The 19,147-nt window shown below is 44.6% G+C and overlaps 1 protein-coding gene across 1 annotated transcript in view; it reads left to right on the top strand.

Annotated features, from left to right (window-relative positions):
- The window catches only part of IDH2 (isocitrate dehydrogenase (NADP(+)) 2), a 38,477-nt gene extending 21,563 nt beyond the window's left edge, over positions 1-16,914 (top strand). Inside the window, exons 3-11 of the mRNA XM_068275245.1 lie at positions 7,462-7,627; positions 9,559-9,719; positions 9,799-9,942; positions 11,775-11,911; positions 12,471-12,622; positions 13,452-13,564; positions 15,918-16,015; positions 16,398-16,493; positions 16,580-16,914. Of these exons, the coding sequence (XP_068131346.1) occupies positions 7,462-7,627; positions 9,559-9,719; positions 9,799-9,942; positions 11,775-11,911; positions 12,471-12,622; positions 13,452-13,564; positions 15,918-16,015; positions 16,398-16,493; positions 16,580-16,667 (1,155 nt within the window). The 3' untranslated portion in view covers positions 16,668-16,914. The remainder of the gene's footprint in view (positions 1-7,461; positions 7,628-9,558; positions 9,720-9,798; positions 9,943-11,774; positions 11,912-12,470; positions 12,623-13,451; positions 13,565-15,917; positions 16,016-16,397; positions 16,494-16,579) is intronic.
- Positions 16,915-19,147: the final 2,233 nt, after the last annotated feature.

Genomic DNA, 19,147 nt, shown 5'->3' with positions numbered 1-19,147 from the left:
GTTACCCTATTGAGGTGCTAGAGAGAGCCAAAAAGAAAGCATTTGAAATTGCTGATGGGAGAAGCACAAGAAACGTCAATTCCAGAAAAGGAATACCGTTTGTACAAACATACAGTGAGAATGTGGGATTGGTTAAAAAGGCCACCATCAAGAATTTAGATATACTCCAAGCGGATAGGACACTTGCCCCTGAAATAAAGGAAAGACCCATGTTTGCATACAGATCCAGTGCCAACCTTAGGAATCTCCTGGTACAGGCCGACCCCCAACCAAAATATAAAAAAAGAATTTGTATTCTCAACGAAAAAGGGTTGCTACAGATGCCACAATTGTAATATTTGTGATTCCATTATAACGGGCCCAGAATTTGTGAACCCCAATAGCGGCAAAAAATATAAAATGAACGGATATTTCAATTGCAACACGGATCATTGTGTGTACATGTTAAAGTGCCCATGTGGCCTAGCTTATATAGGACAGACCACTAATCCGTTTAAGAAACGCTTCCAACATCATCGAAGTGACATTAGGGTGGCGTGGGCAGCCAAAGAAAAGGGTGAGAATCTTGACTACACCAAACCGGTGGCCATACACTGTGTGGAAAACAACCACAGAGCTCACCAAATACGAGGGGTAGTCATAGAACAAGTTAATAAGCCTAAACGGGGAGGCGACTGGGAGAGAGAACTTTTGCAGCGAGAAGCCTTTTGGATTTTTGAAATGGGGACGGTTGTCCCTAAGGGTCTGAATAAGAACAATCCGCTAACCTGTTTCTTAGGGGAACGATAATATACCAGCAAGCGTCATCATATTGACATTAATCTTTCTTTTTTTATTGCAGGATGTCTTTGGATTTTTAAACTTGTTTTTTATTTTCACTGCATCATCATGTTTTGTTGCAATATGAGTGACATGAAAATTCTGTCTCCCTTTTTCTTTCTTAGAGCCCTCCCTGCTTCCCTTCACCCCAGGGTGGTCCGCTTCCCTGTCCCTCCGGCTTCCCTCGACAGCGTCTCTCATTATGAGGTGCCCCAGAGATCGTAAGGTGGTGAGTAACTAAATGTATTCTATTCAACTTCAAACTTTCCCCACCTGAAGTAACCGAACCTACGCACAGTTGATGTGGGGATGATTGCCCCACTGATCGACTGTTATGTAATTGCTAGTCCTGTGGACAGTTATAAAGGGAATGGGTATTCTTGCCGTAAATTGGCATCATTTGATGCTGTTTGGCAGTAATACCTAGGTACATAATGTGCGGGGTGCCACGTGATGTCAGAGACAGCATGAGAGATGGGGGCGAGGTTGAGGTCTATTGACACGCTCGCCTCATCTCTCTGAGTGGATGGCCGGATACCGGAGGGGCGGGGCTAGGACGCACTGGCACGCCTGGCTCCAATACTACACAATGCGGAAGACGCTTGTGGTGTTTTCCCTATGTGACGCATGCGACGTGGAAGCCGCATACGCGTCATGTATCAACATGCTGATTAGCCAATTGGAGCGGCGAAATGAGCGGTGGTTACGCCCACGGGCGGTATCGGCGGCGAGCGCTCCGCTGGATTAGGCTAACAGCAATGGGTAACGGATGGAGGGGGAAGGCTCAGGAAGTTTGAATTAACAATTTGGACCCAAGCACGCCAGGAGCGATCTGGGCGCACCTGATAATGGTAGGTACGCAGAGAGTTAGGTGGTGCACATTTTGATGTATGTGTATAATGTAAATAGCTCCATGATGGCTAGCATTGGGCTTAAACAGATTGTGTTTACTTATGCTAATAACCATGATGTCATTCGTGAGGTCACTTTTGTCCGGGTGGGGTTGGTGATTAGGTGTGTATAGAGGAATGATCATGTATGTGTGATGTAACCATATGCCTTGACAAAGGGGGACCCTGCGTGGCCCCGAAACAATTGTTGGATTCTGTGGATACTGGCACAATAAAAGGTGTGCTTTAACCTGTGGTGTGCTGGTGAGATCTGTGAGTTTGGACTTTGAGTGTGGCACTGCCTATGCCAGCTCGCCAAGCACCCCGAGAAACGGATGGTGTGCCTGCCTCACTTTGGAAATACTGGAAAAAAATCCTGGGCAGAACACTGAAACACTTCCTCCTTCAACCCGGAAGGAGGAAGTGTTTGTAATCACGTGACTGCCGCGTGGACCGCGTTGTGGGAGGCGCCGAGGGACGGACCGAAGAAGACATCGGATAGGTAAGCTTGACACCCCCCCCCCCCCTGCCCACCCCGCACAGGGAACTGGGTGAAATCCAGATAGCAACTATCCGGATTCATTCAAATTTGAGCCCATCCCTGCCCATAATTCCGCTGGCCTGCCTGCGCTCCAAACAGCTTGCATGCGTCCTATTGGACGCGTTACAAGCCGCACTGCACACACTTCCGGCTTGAAGGAAATGACAGAGGGGCATAGGACTGGAGAAGTGGGAGGAGAGGTGGATGAGTCGTGCAGTAGAGTTCATGATAGACTGTAATGGGGCTAACCGGTTTAGGCCGCAGAGTTGCAATAGTCTAGTCGGGAAATAATCAGGGCGTGCACCAGAAGTTTGGTAGTGTCCTGTGTTAGAAAAGAGCCTGGGGGACAGGTGTTATGGATGTGCAATCAACAGAAATAGTGATGTCTGGCAGGGGCATTGAGTTGTGAGGTGGGAAGACTCAGTCTTGTACATATTGAGTTTTAGAAAGGAGAGGACATGAAGAGGAGGCAATTGCATTGAGACAGTCCGGAACACGAGCTGTTAAGCTGTCCAAGTCAGGTGCTGAAATGTAGATCTGGGTATCACCGTATAGGTGATAATGGAAACTAAGGTTGCTGATGAGCTGACAGACTGTATGTGTAGATAGAGAAAAGGACAGAACCTTGGGGAACTCCAACAGTAAGGGGACGTGGAGAGGAGGTGGTGCCGGAGTGGGCAACAAAGTCCTAACTGAGAGGTAGGAGAGAAGCCAGGAGAGCAAGACCCTGAATGCCCATGGATGAGAGGATTTGGAGAAGTAGGAGGGGATGGTCCACTGTGTCAAAAGCGGAAGAGAGGTCTAGGAGAATAAGAGTATAGACCTTTAGATTGATTTAGCAGTTGCCAGGCCGTTAGTTACTTTAAGTAGGCCAGTTTCGGTTGAGTGGCTGGGGCGAAATCCAGATTGGAGGTCCTCAAACAGAAAATTGGCAGTGAGGTGACTAAGTCAGTATAGACGTGGTAGTAGTTTTGAAGAGAAGGGGAGAAGAAAAATAGGTTGGTAGTTGGGCAGGGAAGAGGGGTCAAGAGAAGGTGGGTTTACCACCCCAGTATGAACATTATAAGGGCTTGTTTGAAGGATGGAACCAATGCCTCTGGTGAGAGAAAGGTTGAAGAGGGAGGTTGAGGCAGGTGAGATGGTAGAGGATAAGTGAGTAATGAGGTGAGCGGGCATGGGGTCAAGGGGGCATGTATTGGGACATTAGAGATGAGACCGTGAGTTCAGTTAGTGGTGAGAAGGTTGTCAGGTTTGGTGTATGTAAGGAAAGAGGAGGCTGCTAGTTAGTTTTTTCGGATGTTGGTGATTTTATCACTAAAGGAGACAAAGTCCTCGGCTGAGATGCATGGAGTGGAGGTGGGGGCTGAAGGAGGGAGTTGAATAAAGCGGAGGGTAGTTTAGGGTTGTGGGACTGAGAATGAATGTTTGGCTGTTGTGTGGGCCTGTTGAGTGTGTGCAAAGCCGCTTTGTAACGAGATGACCCAAACCTCCGATTTTTCGGTTTGCGAATGCGAACTTCCGCAAAAGTGCGGTTGGCCCGAACTTTTGCAAACCGCAATAGACTTCAATGAGGAGGCGAACTTTGAAAACTAGGAACATTTATGATGGCCACAAAAGTGGTGGAAAAGATGTTTCATAGGGTCTAACACCTGGAGTTGGGCATGGCGGAGTGGGATACATGCCAAAAGTCCCGGGGTGAAATCCGGATTAGACGCACAGCAGCGTTTTTAACAGCTGGCAGGAGAAGTTCCGCCAAGCCAGCTGTCAGATGCCGGGCAAAGGGGTGACTGGCATATGTTTGCTTCTTCCGCTCAAAGATTTCCCTCATGGACACCTGGCTTCTGCTGTGGGCAGAGGAGCAGGAACCGCTCAAGGTGAGACGCAGAGTGGAGGAGGTTGGCTGTGATTGTGAAGGTGCAAGGGAGAAAGCGGCTGAAGATGATGCACCTAAAGGAGGAAGAGGGTGGCTTTGCTTTTGTGTGCTGCTTTTCCTCATGTGGTCTTCCCATTGCAGTTTGTGCCTTTTCTGTATGTGCCTTCGTAAGGCAGTTGTCCCTATATGGGTGTTGCCACCCTGGAGTGATGGCACTATGGTGGCGTCAGTAGCTGACGTGGGCTGGCTGTCCATAGGTGGTGATGCATGGCACCGGACACTGCCACCAGCTGTTTCTAACGGCGAGCTACCCCTGCTTCTTTCAGAAACTCGTCTCCTCTTACTCTTCTCTGACTCCCCCTCTGAACTGTTCCCCTGTTCATCTCCTCTCTTGGGAACCCACGTGACATCCATGACCGTATCATAATACTCCTCAGCTATGCTTGTATCAGACACTTCCAAAACTGCACCAACAGCAGGTACTTCATAATTATCCTCCTCACTTTACGTCCATAGTGCCGCCTAACTCAGACATTTGAGGTAGTGTAACTTGCTTAGCGCCTTCATCTTGTTGTAACAATAATGGCTGTGAATCAGTGAATTCCCCACCAAATAACTCCTGCGAAGTGTCAAATGTAGCGGATGTGGTACTTGGAGTAGCGCTGGTGGCTGCGGAAGATCAGGTGCTCTGTGTTAAATGGTCAACCACGCCCTGAGAATCTTGGGAGTTGATGGGACGTGCCTTCTTCTGAGCAGTGTACTTTGGTCCAGGGCCACACAAAATCACGTCAGCATGACCTCAAACAGACCTGCCGGGTGGCCTGCCTCTGGGTCTGCCTTTGCCTGTTTTGTCCATATCGACGGGGGGGGATGAAGTGAAAGGTATGCACTGACTTGACTAATACAATGTGCAGTCGCACAGGTGCAGTGAAAGGTATGCAGTGACTGGTATTACAATACAATGTGCAGCTGTCACACAGGTGCAGTTAACAGGTATGCACGGACTGGTATATTAAACAGCGTGCAGTCACACAGGTGCAGTGCACAGGTATGCAGTGATTGGTATCATAAATGTGCAACTGAGACACGTACGTACGTGTACTGTTAACAGGTGCAGTGACTGGTGGTTTGTAATAACATTGCGTGCGCTCACGTAGGTAGGTGCGTTGCACGCAGGTAGGTATGCAGTGATTGGTATTACAAATGTGCAGCTTTCACACACAGGTAGTCACTGAATGTGCTAGGCCTGGCAGTGGCACAGTAGGGATTACCAAGGGGCCAAGGTCCAGCAGCTGCGACTGACAGGGCTGTATATGCAACACAAGTGTCTGTGGGACACACACACAAAAATGGATCAGAAGAACCACATTGGCTCTCAAAAGAGCTGTTGAGGATGGGGAGTGCTTTTTAGCAATAAGTATCAGCAAGAAGCAATATGACAGTTGCAGCAGGTGAGTGTCTGAGGGGAGTAACCATGTTTCAGTTATTCAAAAAGGTGAAGCCATGTGAAATAGAGGTCATGGATCTCTGTTCCAGTTTATTACAAACAGACCGGGCATTCCATAAGGCACCTGCTATGGGAGGGGGATGACTGGGGGTGCGATATATGTGAACAAGATTAGTTGTAGGAGGCAAACGGTGAGGTGTGCGAGGCAGTTGTGAAGGAGAGGCTTGACTGTGGAGAGGCTGTGGCCCCGGGTTAGGTGATAGATCACTAGTAGCCAGTAGAAGGAGGGAAAGTGTCAGCAGATGAGATTTAAATGTTGCCTGGGAATGTTTGGAGGTGCAGGGGTAGATGGGAGTTTTCAATAGAAGTTCATGAGAGGCTAAGAAAGGTGAGGGCAGGGAGAGTAAAATGAGTATGGTGTGTGCTACGTAGGGTGGATGCATGTAGCTATGCTGCTTACAGGTGTAGGCCAGAAGGTAGAACATGGAAAAGAGCAGGTTAAACGGGAGTGAAGCTGCTTTTTATCTTAGTCCTCTTCCAGTACAGTTTGACCGGACATATGACTTGGTCCTCCCACCTTAGAACCAAACGGCTCACGATTTTAAATTCCCACTAAAGCCCTTTGGCCATGAACTTCACTGTTTCCTAAGATCATGAAAGCAAGCCATGCTTGAGTGGGCTTTCTAGTGTGAGAACCCAGGACATGTTTGTTTTTTATGGCCTGCTCTCATTAGAACTAGCCTGCTTGGGACAGGAGCGTTCTGTGGATCTTCATATGTGTCAAGGAATATAGTTTTTTTTCCCTGAAGAGAATTCTTTGCTCTTAACTCAAAACTGCACTTTCTTAGATTTTAGGTTAATTTCTTTGTTTAGGACATGCTGTGGTTATATGGAGGATGGGACAGTGTGGAATAGTCTTTAGTAAAATGTTTTCTGTACGTTCACCTGGCTTCTTCACACACAGCTTTGGCAGGCAAGTAAGGCTGTGACACTCTATAGGGTGTTAGCTGATGATGATTTTCAGAAAATGTCAGTTAGGACTGGATTGTAGACCGATTACTCTGAGGTGACAGCAACTGCAATCAATGTAGTTGACTCTGCCATGCACAGCCACAGGATAATTTTACAATTTTTTTACTTTAAAGGTTTTTGGACTTTTTGTTCTTGCTAGGTTTGGATTGTAGATGAACTGAATATTCGTGAATTTTCTATTTGGCGATTAAAATTTGCCAGTGTTTCTTCCCCAGTAATCTATTTGGAGATATTTTAGTCCTTTGGTTTTTTAGAGGGTAATATATGGATTACGGTATATGATTTCACATTTCCGTGCATCTGTATGCAATATCACTAGGTATCACCTGATGCAATTTAACTTTCTGATGTTCATAGCCTTAAGTGATTTGTTTTTGGTTGCTACCTATTTGTAACATTGCTTTAAATACAATCAGTTCCTGGAGACTGGCATTTGTTTGGCCAGGTGTTGTATCTTTAAAGTGTACCTGAGACTGTAAATGGAAGAATCCATACTTACCTGGGGCTTCCTCCAGCCGTTGCACTCCGTGGGCTCCCTCACTGTCCTCCCGGGCTGCTCTGTTCTACAAATTTCTCCATAATATCTCTAGTATGTATGACTGATGTCGACTGGAGATATTACTAGGGGCTTTCCAGTACGGAGATCTGTAATAAAAATACTAGTTTCAACTAGTTGTGAGAGCCATACAATTTGAAAATAATCTGCAGGTATAATAGATAAGCAAATTAATCCTTTGAAAAGTGCATTCTTAATACTGATCTTAAGAAAAGTTAACGTAGCTAAACATGATGTTCAAAGTGACTTCTTCCATTTGTTTTGCTGCTGCAAATTACAAAGTGCACATTTCTTGTGTTGCAGTTGATTTTGTCCAATGTGGATGTTGAGCTGAAATACTATGATCTGGGTCTTCCATACCGTGACCAAACAGATGACCAGGTTACCATTGATTCTGCACTGGCCACTCAGAAATACAATGTCGCTGTGAAATGTGCCACGATAACACCAGATGAGGCGCGAGTGGAAGGTAACTGCAAATTGCAGTTGAATTTGAACACAAACAGAATGCTTGTTCACATTATGCTAAAATCCTGAGCAGTAAGCAGTTTGATTTGCCTAGTGTATCCCACCCCTTGACCGGAGCCATTGTAGTGACAAAAGTGGTGATCTCTTCACCTGTCAGTGATGATTTTGCTGTGGTTGACTAGTGTATATTTGTAATATTAGGGCTACTTTAAAAAAAACAAAAACATAATTTAAATATTATGAAAATAACATACATTTGCATGTCAAAGCAGGGAAACAGGTCAGTGAAATAGAACAGCAACCCCCCCCCCCCTCCTTACATGAAACATTGCAAAATAGTGCGACTTGCCCCCATAGTAAAAGATCTCCCACTCCTGTTCCCTCTTCTGCTTGACTCCAATCCCACAACCCAAACAACCTAGACCAAAAATATCTTGTTGACTCCCCCAGATGGGCCCTACTGAGGCCCTTAACCAGACCCAATAGATCTTCCCAATGCCAATTTTAGGGCTTGCACACTATGCAATGCATTGTAAAACTCTTGCATTTTAAGTGAGCATGTAGTGACAAACCATTGTGTCCTAATCCTAAACTGGACATTCCAGGCATCCCATATTCTTAGCTTGAAGAGAAACAGTAGTAATAAAATATTTAGACTTTTTTTTTTTTTTTTTTGGTCTGTCTATATATTGTAAAATATTTAATCACCTGGATTACATTCTGAAGTATCACGGGAGTTCACATTATTGTAGTCAGGTGCTGTACAACTGCTTGTTCCAAAAATGCTGTGGCAGGTTAATACTAGGTTTTGTGTGTGTGTATATAGTCATACAGTGTGGGGGCTACACAGTATGTAAAGGGGCTGCAGGTTGGTCACCAGATATTTACACCATGTATACAATTAAGTACGTCCATTAGAGCCATCTGCTAGCCAGCACCATTTAATTGCAGTAATATTTGCAGATGTAATAAGCTGATTAACAGGCTGCTCTCAAGCAGCAATGGATTAATACAAGCGAGCACATGCTACCAGGGCTGTGGAGTTTGAGTTGAGTTGGGGCAGTTTTGGGTACCTGGAGTTTAGTTGGTGGTTTCATAAACTGAGTCTGAGTCAGATGGATTTTTTTTTTTTTTTTGTACCAAATCCACAGCCCTGGTAAATATTAGATTGAGTCGAGGAGTCTGAGCTATTTTGGGTATCTGGAGTCTGAGTTGGAGTCTGAGTCAGTGGTTTCATAAAAGGAGTCTGAGTGGATTTTTGTGCAGACTCCAGTCCTGCATGCTACGCGCAGTCCTGTCGGCGCAGTGTGCGCCTTAAGTGCACACAATGTGATGGTAGTGCGACAGTGATACTTCACCAGTGCGACCGCTATTACATTAATGTAGTAGTGGCTAGTGAGGTCATGGTCAAGCTACAATCACATCACACGGCACTTCAAAGGTTTACTGAGTGCATGCTACACGGACAGGACTGCACACAGTGTGTGCTCACTTGTATTAACCCGAGCTGCTTGAGCGCATTATCTATAATGAATCTGCCTGCTTAGTGGCGAATGCAGATGATGGCTGCTGCAGAGTTCTAGTAGTTTTACATCATTTACCTCAAATGTATTCAACTGTAGGCATATTTTTAAATGAGTACCTTTCCGTTAGCCGGGCGCAACCGCTAGGTGGCACTAATTACTATTCCCCCTCCAGGCCACCATTGATAGTAGGGAAAGATGTAACTCTGCTGCCAGCGATCGCTGGAGTTGCATCTTTCCCTAATATCCATTGCGGCCTGGATGGGGAATAGTAATTAACGCCACCTAGCGGTTGCGCCCGGCTAACGGAAAAGTACCTTTAAATGAATAGTCTGCTTAAAAGCTTGATTTAAAAGAAGACCCCTGTCTTTGCTTAGTGCTGTCATTCTTAATTCTACGGTTTCTTTAGAATTCAAGCTGAAGAAGATGTGGAAAAGTCCAAATGGTACAATCAGGAATATCTTGGGTGGTACAGTCTTCCGTGAGCCTATCATTTGCAAGAACATTCCTCGCTTAGTTCCTGGGTGGACACAGGCAATTACCATTGGCAGACATGCCTTTGGTGATCAAGTAGGTTTTTTTTTTTTAACTAGGGCACTTATTCCAAATGCAATTTGTCTTTGTACTGATCTTCCTCGTTATGTTCTAGTACAAAGCTACAGACTTTGTAGTTGACAAAGCAGGAACATTCAAGATGGTGTTCAGCCCAGCTGACGGTTCCCCTGCTAAGGAATATGAAGTGTTCAAGTTCCCTGCTGGAGGTGTTGGCATGGGAATGTACAACACAGATGAGGTAACAATGACATTATATGTAAGCATGCTGGAGTATATAAATAAATTTGCTTGTACCTTACCCACGGTATTTAGTTTGCTTTGGGGAGGTGAGTCCACCACCACCACCTCCTGAAGAAATTTAAAACTTTTTGTTATATGCTTTTATCCTTTTTGGCGCCTCTGTTCTTCTGACTTATACCATTATATGTAAGCATATCTGTTACAGTGGTCATGTTCACCCATGTTAAGGTTTTTGATTAACATAATTTTATACTTTGAAAATGAAAGTGTTGTGCTGGGGAAATTGAGCATTAAAGTGAACCTTAAGTGTCCCAAAAAAAATGAGTTTTACTCACCTGGGGCTTACCTCAGCCCCCTGCAGCTGATCGGTGCCCACGACGAGTCGCTCTGATGCTCCGGGTCCCGCTGGCGGCCACTTCCGGTTTCGCCGTCAGGACCCGTCAGGCTGGGGAACGCGGCTGATACTACGCGTTCCCAGCCAAAATAGCACCCCTATGCGGCCATATGTCCGCATACGGGTGCCTATGCGGACATATGGCCGCATAGGGGTGCTATTTTGGCTGGGAACGCGTAGTATCAGCCGCGTTCCCCAGCCTGACGGGTCCTGACGGCGAAACCGGAAGTGGCCGCCAGCGGGACCCGGAGCATCAGAGCGACTCGTCGTGGGCACCGATCAGCTGCATGGGGCTGAGGTAAGCCCCAGGTGAGTAAAACTCATTTTTTTTGGGACACTTAAGGTTCACTTTAAGAGCTAACTTACTGTTGTATTTAAGTTCACTGCCTTTTCAAAAAAACGTATTTTATGAAAGCTTAGAACAACTTGCACAAAGCTTTGTATACATGTATGCCTAATTGCACACCCTAAATTGTTTTTCCTGGCAGATTTGATCTCTGTGAATCTGACAGGAATTTACTGTAAATCAAAATTACAATAAGGTTTACAATTTTGGACGATAGTTTGTGGTGGGGGAGTTGCTGTATATCGATGGTTTATAACTATACACTGTATCAATCGTCGATTTTCAATATTTCATGGTGAAAATTGAAAATCTTTGTGCAGACTGGAAGAGGGATTAGATTCATCTGATCTGATTCAGATCAGAGAGGGATTGATCTGTGCCACATTGGATGGCTTTCATGGGCACCTTTACTGGTGCACAAGAATATAAGTTTTCGTAATAGTATTCCGAGAGCATTCCTCCTATCTGTGACAGAGGTTTATCGAGGCTACTTGCACACTAAGACGTTGCGTTAGGTGCCACGTTAAGGTCGCATAACGTGCACCTAACGCGACTCCTGGTGCTCTTCGTTGTGGAAGTCAGAGTGAGCCGCGTTGTGCAGCTCACTCTGGCGTCCGTGATGCCATGATGCGCACTCTTGGACGCATGCGGCATCACGTGGTCCCGCTGGCCAATCACCGCACAGAGCGGCCGCTCCAGGAAGTAAACACTGCACGTCACAACGTGCAGTGAATATTCATTAGCCATGTGCCTGGCCGCTCTCCGCTCCTCCCCAACAGGACTGCGCATGTGCAAACAGTCTAACGCCGTAGCATGCTGCACCTTCAGAACGTGCAGCGTTACATGTAACGCGGGCTGTGTGAACAGCCCACTTGTGTTACATTGCTGTGCGTTGGGGGAGCGTTACAGACTGCACTAACGTGCGCCTGTAACGTCCCTGTGTGGAAGCAGCCTGAACGTTTCTGCAGTGGGTAAAAGGTTGGTTAGTTTCAATTGAGTTTTTGTAATTCCCACAAGGTTTTAAATTTTATAGCTTTGCTATGTATAAATTCAGAATGTTTTTTTTTTTTTTTTTTTTTTCCCCTTGCAGTCAATTTCTGGCTTTGCACACAGCTGCTTCCAGTATGCAATTCAGAAGAAATGGCCTCTGTACATGAGTACAAAGAACACTATCTTGAAGGCTTATGATGGCCGCTTTAAAGACATCTTTCAGGAAATCTTTGAGAAGTAAGTTGTGTATGCCCACTCAGCTGTCTGTTGAACTTATCAGAAATTGCATGGTACACACCATGCAATTTCCCATCCGATGGGTCAAATTGATTACTTTTGAGTTTTGACAGATGCAATCTGATTAGTTTTTTTTTTTCGGATAGATTTTCCAATTGCTTCCATACAAAATCTATCTAAAAAATGATTGGATATCAGATCGGACCTGTCGGAAATCGATTCGACCAGACTATCTGACAGGAAATTGCATAGTGTACCAGGCACAAGGTGTTTCTAGCTAAGTAAATTAAAAACAGATTTATTATCCTTTACAGACCTCAGTCTTTTATATTTTTATTTTTTATTTTTTTATTTTTTTTTTGTATGCACCAATTGCTGCTAAGCCTTTGTACTGGTTTCCTGAGCTTTGACCAATAATGTGGCTACCATACTAAATACTGTGGCATGAAATGGTTATGTAAATCATGCTATATAGATTGTTCCTATTAATGTGAGTAATTGTAATAAGCAAACCTAGTGAGCTGGGTAACCTGCATACTGACTCTGGCTCTATTTCTAGGCACTACAAGCCACAGTTCGATAGCGCAAAGATTTGGTATGAGCACAGACTGATTGATGACATGGTGGCCCAGGTGCTCAAGTCCTCTGGAGGCTTTGTATGGGCTTGCAAGAACTACGATGGGGATGTCCAGTCTGATATTCTTGCTCAAGGTAGGTTTTTTTTTTTTTTTACAGCTCGTAGCCAGCTTCAAGCTGCGTAACCGGTAGATGAACTTTCACTACAGACTTGCTGAGGGACAAAAATATTCTGGTTAGAGCTATGTCTTTAAATGTTCCCTTGCCGACCCCCTACTTGCCACCTTTCCATCCTGAGATCAGTTGTAACTTAACTGAAACACTCTCAGGTTTTTGGGATTGATAGTTGAGCAGCGGCTCTTCAGAGGCAGGGGAAGTAAATATTTAGCTGGGAAAACTGTAGAGGTCTTGAGATGGCTCTAATTTCAAGGGACCAATAGATGCACGAGGAGTGTCAGAATCACTGAAGTGAAGAATGGCATACATGCACATCCTGGATTTTAGGGCCTCCTTATTCAATTTATAGAACATCATACATCTTGTGATTAATGTCAGGCATCTTAGCTGATCTATTCGCCAGCACCATTTCAGCACAGGCTGTTTTGAAGTCACAATGGAGAGCTAAGCTCTGCTTTTAGGATTGACGAGTAGGTTTCACAAGGATCATTTGATAGCACTAGTTTTAAAACTGCGCTATCACTCCATGTCAACCTCTAGCAGGCAGCTGCTTTCTAAAAAACACACCTTAGGTTTGAATTTTTGCACCCAGTTGTGTTGTAGTGGGGTTTTTGTCACTCCTTGTTAGGATGATGTTTTTAAGTAGACCACCTTGAAATGTGCAAGTGCTCACCTTAAACCTTTTTTTCTGTAGAAGCTTCAATCTTAACACTTTGAGTGTCCATATTGTATACAGTTATGTTTTTTGGAATGCATTTTCATAACTGTGTATATATATTTCTAACAGGATTTGGTTCCCTTGGCTTGATGACGTCTGTACTGGTGTGCCCTGATGGGAAAACCATTGAAGCTGAGGCTGCCCATGGAACTGTTACTCGCCATTACAGGGAACATCAGAAGGTGAGCTGTGACATAGCAGGATGTGAATTAGTGTTTCATACATCAATGCCCAGACACCCATACTTCCAAATGTTCACAGAAAGCTATAAATGAGCTGTTCTGGGGCAATGTGAGGAAGTGTTAGGATCTATTGACCACTTAGGAGATTTGTCCTCACTTCCGATCTCAGGAAGTTTAGAGGAATGTGCAGTTGCTCGCACTACATTCACATTGTGGCAGGTGCGCAGTTTCACAGTTGGCACTCTGCTTCCACCTACCTGGACAACAGGAGCTGTGCTGGGATGAATGAAAGCAAAGTTCATTTATAACATGCTGTGTGCTTAGCTACCATCATGCACATAGATTACAGCAGCTCTTCTCCCTCTTCAGCTACTTTCTTCAGCAAGTAGAAATCTTAGCAATCTACAAAGATAAACCTAAAAAGCTTCCCAGACCTGTGACTGAGTTGCTCACCTGTGCTGCCTGGCACCTCTTCCATACTGTAAGGAGTGGAAATAGAGTGTTTATATTGGATAAAATGGGAAAACTGGATGATGGGGAAAACATCCTGGCCCACTTTTTTTGCCAAAGGCTTGTTTCTGAGGGAATCTGAATGGAATGTCATCCAGTGATCCAGCAGCTGTACATTAATGAAGTGCAAAAGTGTAGGGTAGGGCTGGTTCACACTACAAACTTTTTTTTTTTTTTTTTTTGTGATTTTAAAAGCTCTTGCTAATGTAATGCTATGTGTGTGTGTTCTCACTGGAGCAATGTGATTTTTGCATTAGCAAGAGCATTTCAAATTCCTAGCGCAAAAAAAGGCTGTTGCAGTGTAAACAAGCCCTGAGGACTCATTTCCATATAGTGCGCTTATAGAAACTATCGCAGGGACAGCAGAAAGTGCATAGACTGCGCTGTCTGCCGTGTCCTTCCATTACTGCTGAATTGACTCACGGTTTGACGCATTTTGGGGGCTTCAGCCCGCGATCCCATTGAATATAATGAATGGGATTGCAAGCCCCGACCCTCCCCGCCGAGAGCGACGCACAGAGCAATTGCGCTCTGCGCTGCATGGAAATGTGCCCTAAGACTAGGAAATTTCCCTAAGCCAAGACGGGGAGTATATGCTGCACCAGGGTTGTGGGACAGTGCTTTTAGGTTGCAGGGGCTGCATGTTGGTTTGCTGAGAACTGAGGTAGTGATGTGTACAGCTGAAAGGATTGCTAATTTCTCAACAAATGGAGTTGAAGAACCACTATAAAGTAAAATTAAAAAGGAGTATAAAATGTATGCTTCTCCTAGAATAAAATGCACTAAAATATTTTTTTCTTCTTCCTATATTGCAATCACTTATAGTAGGTTGTAAAAAACAAAAAGGGATTTTATCAGATTATGGACTAGTTAATCTTCTCATGGGAAATGCTCATTAAGTATTTACCAAAGCTCTTCCTGAAAAGGCTCTATACTAAATGTCACATACCGACTCAATTTACTCTGTGAATGCAGTTCAGGAAGTGCTTTTGTAAATACCTGAGAATCTCCCATGAGTAGATGGGACTAGTCTAAAACCTGACAATCTGTCATATTTTTAACTGGTAGCAAGATTAATTTGTTAATTATACTCTGGGAGAAATGTACATTTATATGTATTTTAAACTTAACGTTTTTTTTTTTTTTTTTTTTTTTTTTTGTTTTGGTCTGCTTTATTTACTTTCGTACAAGACTGCTCTGGCCCCTTAAGGACCAGAGCTGCCCTCTTCCAATTGGGCACTGTGATTGGCTCACAACACTCATAGGGTCAATTAAATCTGCTCCTGGCCGAGATACAAATGTACTGCTGTCAGTGTGACAGAGTAAGCGGGTACATCAGCTACCGGTATAGTGACGAGACCCTGTGGCGGAAATGATTGAAACCTACGCTCTGGCAGGAATAACAGGACATAAACTAGTTGTAGATTTCAATAATCTAGGTCAAATGGGTTAGAGGGTGAACAGGGTAAGTGCAAGACACCACCTCCCACTCTCCAGCCTCTGCACTACTGTAGATCAAAGTCATGATGTAGGGTGGGCGGAGCCAGGAGTATATAGCTCAGTGAGGAAGGGGGTTGTTAGTTTTTTTTTTTTTTTCTTGTCAGACTTGTGAACAAAGTTTAATGATCCACTTTAGAAGGAAAAGTTTACAAAATTCACTCTAAGAAACGTCCTCATCACATTGTCTTGACTTGGCCAAACCTTTTGTAATGTGTTTTGAAACCAAACACCAAAGTGGTTGCTATTTAAGTCACATGTGGAGTAACCTTGTTGAAGAAACCACGGTTGGATGAGATGGCCTTGTCATGTTTTGGCTAACTGTATTTTCTATGCTTCTGTGTAGGGACGCCCCACAAGCACAAATCCAATTGCTAGCATCTTTGCATGGACCCGAGGCTTAGAACACAGAGGGAAGCTGGATGGCAACCAAGAACTTATTGAGTAAGTTTGTCACCTGTTAATCAGCATTGCTTTGAAATGCAGTCACTTATCCCTCTCGCTTCATGAGTCCTGTTTAAAGGAGAGGGGGATATAGAGGCTTTTTTTTTTTTTTTTTTTTTTTACACACGTTGCAGATTGCCTGGCTTTTGGCCATAGACTCTGAACAAGCATGCAGATTAAATTTTTTCTGAGTGGGTTTGCTGCATGCTTGTTTCAGGTGTGTGATTCAGACACTACTGCAGCCAAAGATCAGCAGGACTGTCGGGCAAGTAGTAGTATTAAAAAGGGAATCCCTTTAACAAGTGTCCTTTAAGGGTGAAAAACAAGCTGTTGAACCTGGGAAACCTATTTCTGTGTAATTCCTGCTTATTTGACTTTCCAGCTTTGCTCTGAAATTGGAGAAAGTTTGCGTGGAGACAGTGGAAAGCGGGATCATGACAAAAGATCTGGCTGGCTGCATTCATGGTGGATTCAGCAAGTATGTATCTCTCAGGCTTTTGGCTTTTTTCTTATGCTGAAGGTAGTGAATGACTGGTTATATAACTGCTCTTCTCTCTTCCTCAGCGTCCGGTTAAATGAACACTATGTAAACACAACAGACTTTTTGGATGCCATAAAGAACAACCTTGACAAATCCCTGGGGAAGAAATGAAGTGTGCACTAGCTGAGCTGCCTGGCTATTCTTACCTCATTTTTAACCTTTCAAAATAGGAAGTTGCCTCAGTGCGGCTTGAACAAACTTTTTTAACCTGTCTAATGCTGGTTTTACACAAACATCCACAAGTGGAGAAGGGACAGTTCAGTTGTCTGCGCAGCAATGGACTTCTTGCACCTAAAATTTGTCATCTTGCCTTGATGGTGCTATTTGTAGCAAATAAACCTCCACAAACTTCTCCCTATTGGTGGTGTCATCAGTGTTGTCTGCTGTAAATAGCGGCATTGTTTAATTTTAGAGTTCTCTTAAATGAATTGTGCTTTGCTTCTGCTGTTAGGGTGGTCTGAGCTATGTGAATATTTTGTGACTACACTATCACAGTAAGCTACATACACAAGTGTTAAGTGACCTGACAACACATAGTGAGCCATGTGCACAGTTCCTGAAGTAAAGTGATGCTATCACCAGATGCGTAAAGGACTCTTCATATGCTTTTTACTGTATGTGTAGCATACAGGATCTGTATAGTGTATGGATGGAAGGCGGGGGTCAGTTTGTAGCACCCACCAGTAGGGTGGGTCCCAGGCTTTAACTGCTACTAAGCTTGGATGCACCTGTACCCTACACAATATTCAACAATATGTAGATAGGCAGTGAATGCTGCAGCAGGAGCATTTAAATGGTCTTGTTTTCTGACTGCATAAAATTAGCATTAAAATTTGCATCAACTTAAAATTATTTGTATCTCGTTGACCACCCCTAGTGCAGGGCTTCCCAACCCTGTCAAGTACCACCAACAGTGCATGTTTAGTGGAAATCCAGAGGTAGTGAATGACCTCATCTGTGAATGTGCGTGCTTTTCTGCAAAACATGTGCTGCTGGTGGGCCTTGAGGGACAGGGTTTGGGAAGCCCTGCCTTAGTGATGTGCAGGAAGAGTGGGGGCAGATAGCTTGTCATGCATCAGTTATGCTGCTTATTTGTTCATGATCCATTACGGGTGCATACACACAGAATTCTGCACGTCTACTCTCTGCCCATACAGTGTGAATCCAGCCCAACTTCACTGACAGTGTCATTCAGTACAATAAATGTTATGTTTGGCAGGCAGTCACCCTGCTAGTGAAGTAGCACTATGGTGTATGTAGCAGTACAGCTTCAGAGCTTCCTTACTCGGCCCCCCTTTTTTTTTTTCTAGACTTTGCAAAAGTAAGTGCCTCATACGGAAGCAGGAAATTTGGGTGCCTGTTAAGAGGCCAGAGCCACCTAATAAATAGTGGTCCACCAGCAATTAAAATGCTGCTACAGATAGTGTGTGTGTGTGTGTGTGTATATACAGTGCATCCGGAAAGTATTCACAGCACTTCACTCTTTTTTACACATTTTATGTCCTTATTCCAATATGGATTACATTTTCTCTCAGATTTCTACGCACCTCACCCTATGACAACATGACAGTTTATTAACTATTCTCAGCCTTTGCCATGAAGCTCAGAATTAAGCTCAGGCGCATCCTGTTCCCCTGATCATCCTTGAGCTCTTTCTGCAACTTAATGATTTTGAAATGCACACACCAGCCTATGAAAGGTCCAACATTTGACAGTTCATGTCAGCGCACAAAGCCTGAAGTCAAAGGATTTGTCTATAGACCTACGAGACCAGATTGTCTTGAAATGCAAATCTGGGGAAGGTTACAGAAAAAATAATACTGCTGCTTTGAAGGACCGAATGAGCGCAGTGGCCTACATTACCCGTAAGAGAAAGTAGTTCGAAACTACCAGATCTGTCTTAGAGCTGGCCAGCCATCTCTAAACAGCGATCGGGGGAGAAGGGCCTTATGCTGGGGATACACTGTATGTTTCCAGCTGATCCGGCCAGCTAATAATAATATTCAGCTGGCCCGATCATGCCGCTCGACCTGCGCATGCTCGATTCCCGCCGACGGACAATGGCAGGGAATCGAGCGGCTGATAAGGACCGCCGGCGGGCACTAGCGCGAATCGATCCGCGCAGGGTCGATCCGGCGGCTAATCGGCCGCCGGATCGACCCATGTATGCCCAGCATAAGTCAGGGAGGTGACCACGAACCTTATGGTCACTCTTGACAGAGGTCCTCTATGGAGAACCTTCTAGAAATAAAAGCCTCGCTACAGCAATCAAACAAGGCCTGTATGGTACAGTGGCCAGACAGAAACCCCTCCTTAGTAAAAAGCACATAGCAGCCTGCCTGGAGTTTGCCAAAAGGCACCTGAAGGGCTGACCACGACAGGCAAGATTCTCTAGCCTGATGAGACAAAGATTGAACTCTTGTTTTAAATGCTAGGTGTCACATTTGGAGGAAACCGGGCACTGCTCATCCAGTGGCGTTAGAACAAAAATCATCCCACTCTTGACTCTGCATATGAAACCACTGACTTCAGGTACCCAAAACTGCTCCAACTCCTCAAATCCACAGCCCTGTGCTCCTCACCAGGCAATA

This window comes from Hyperolius riggenbachi, chromosome 3, assembly GCF_040937935.1.
Source record: "Hyperolius riggenbachi isolate aHypRig1 chromosome 3, aHypRig1.pri, whole genome shotgun sequence".
Lineage (NCBI taxonomy): Eukaryota > Metazoa > Chordata > Amphibia > Anura > Hyperoliidae > Hyperolius > Hyperolius riggenbachi.
Note: the sequence above shows the minus strand (reverse complement) of the source record. Positions and strands in the feature narration are given on the sequence as shown.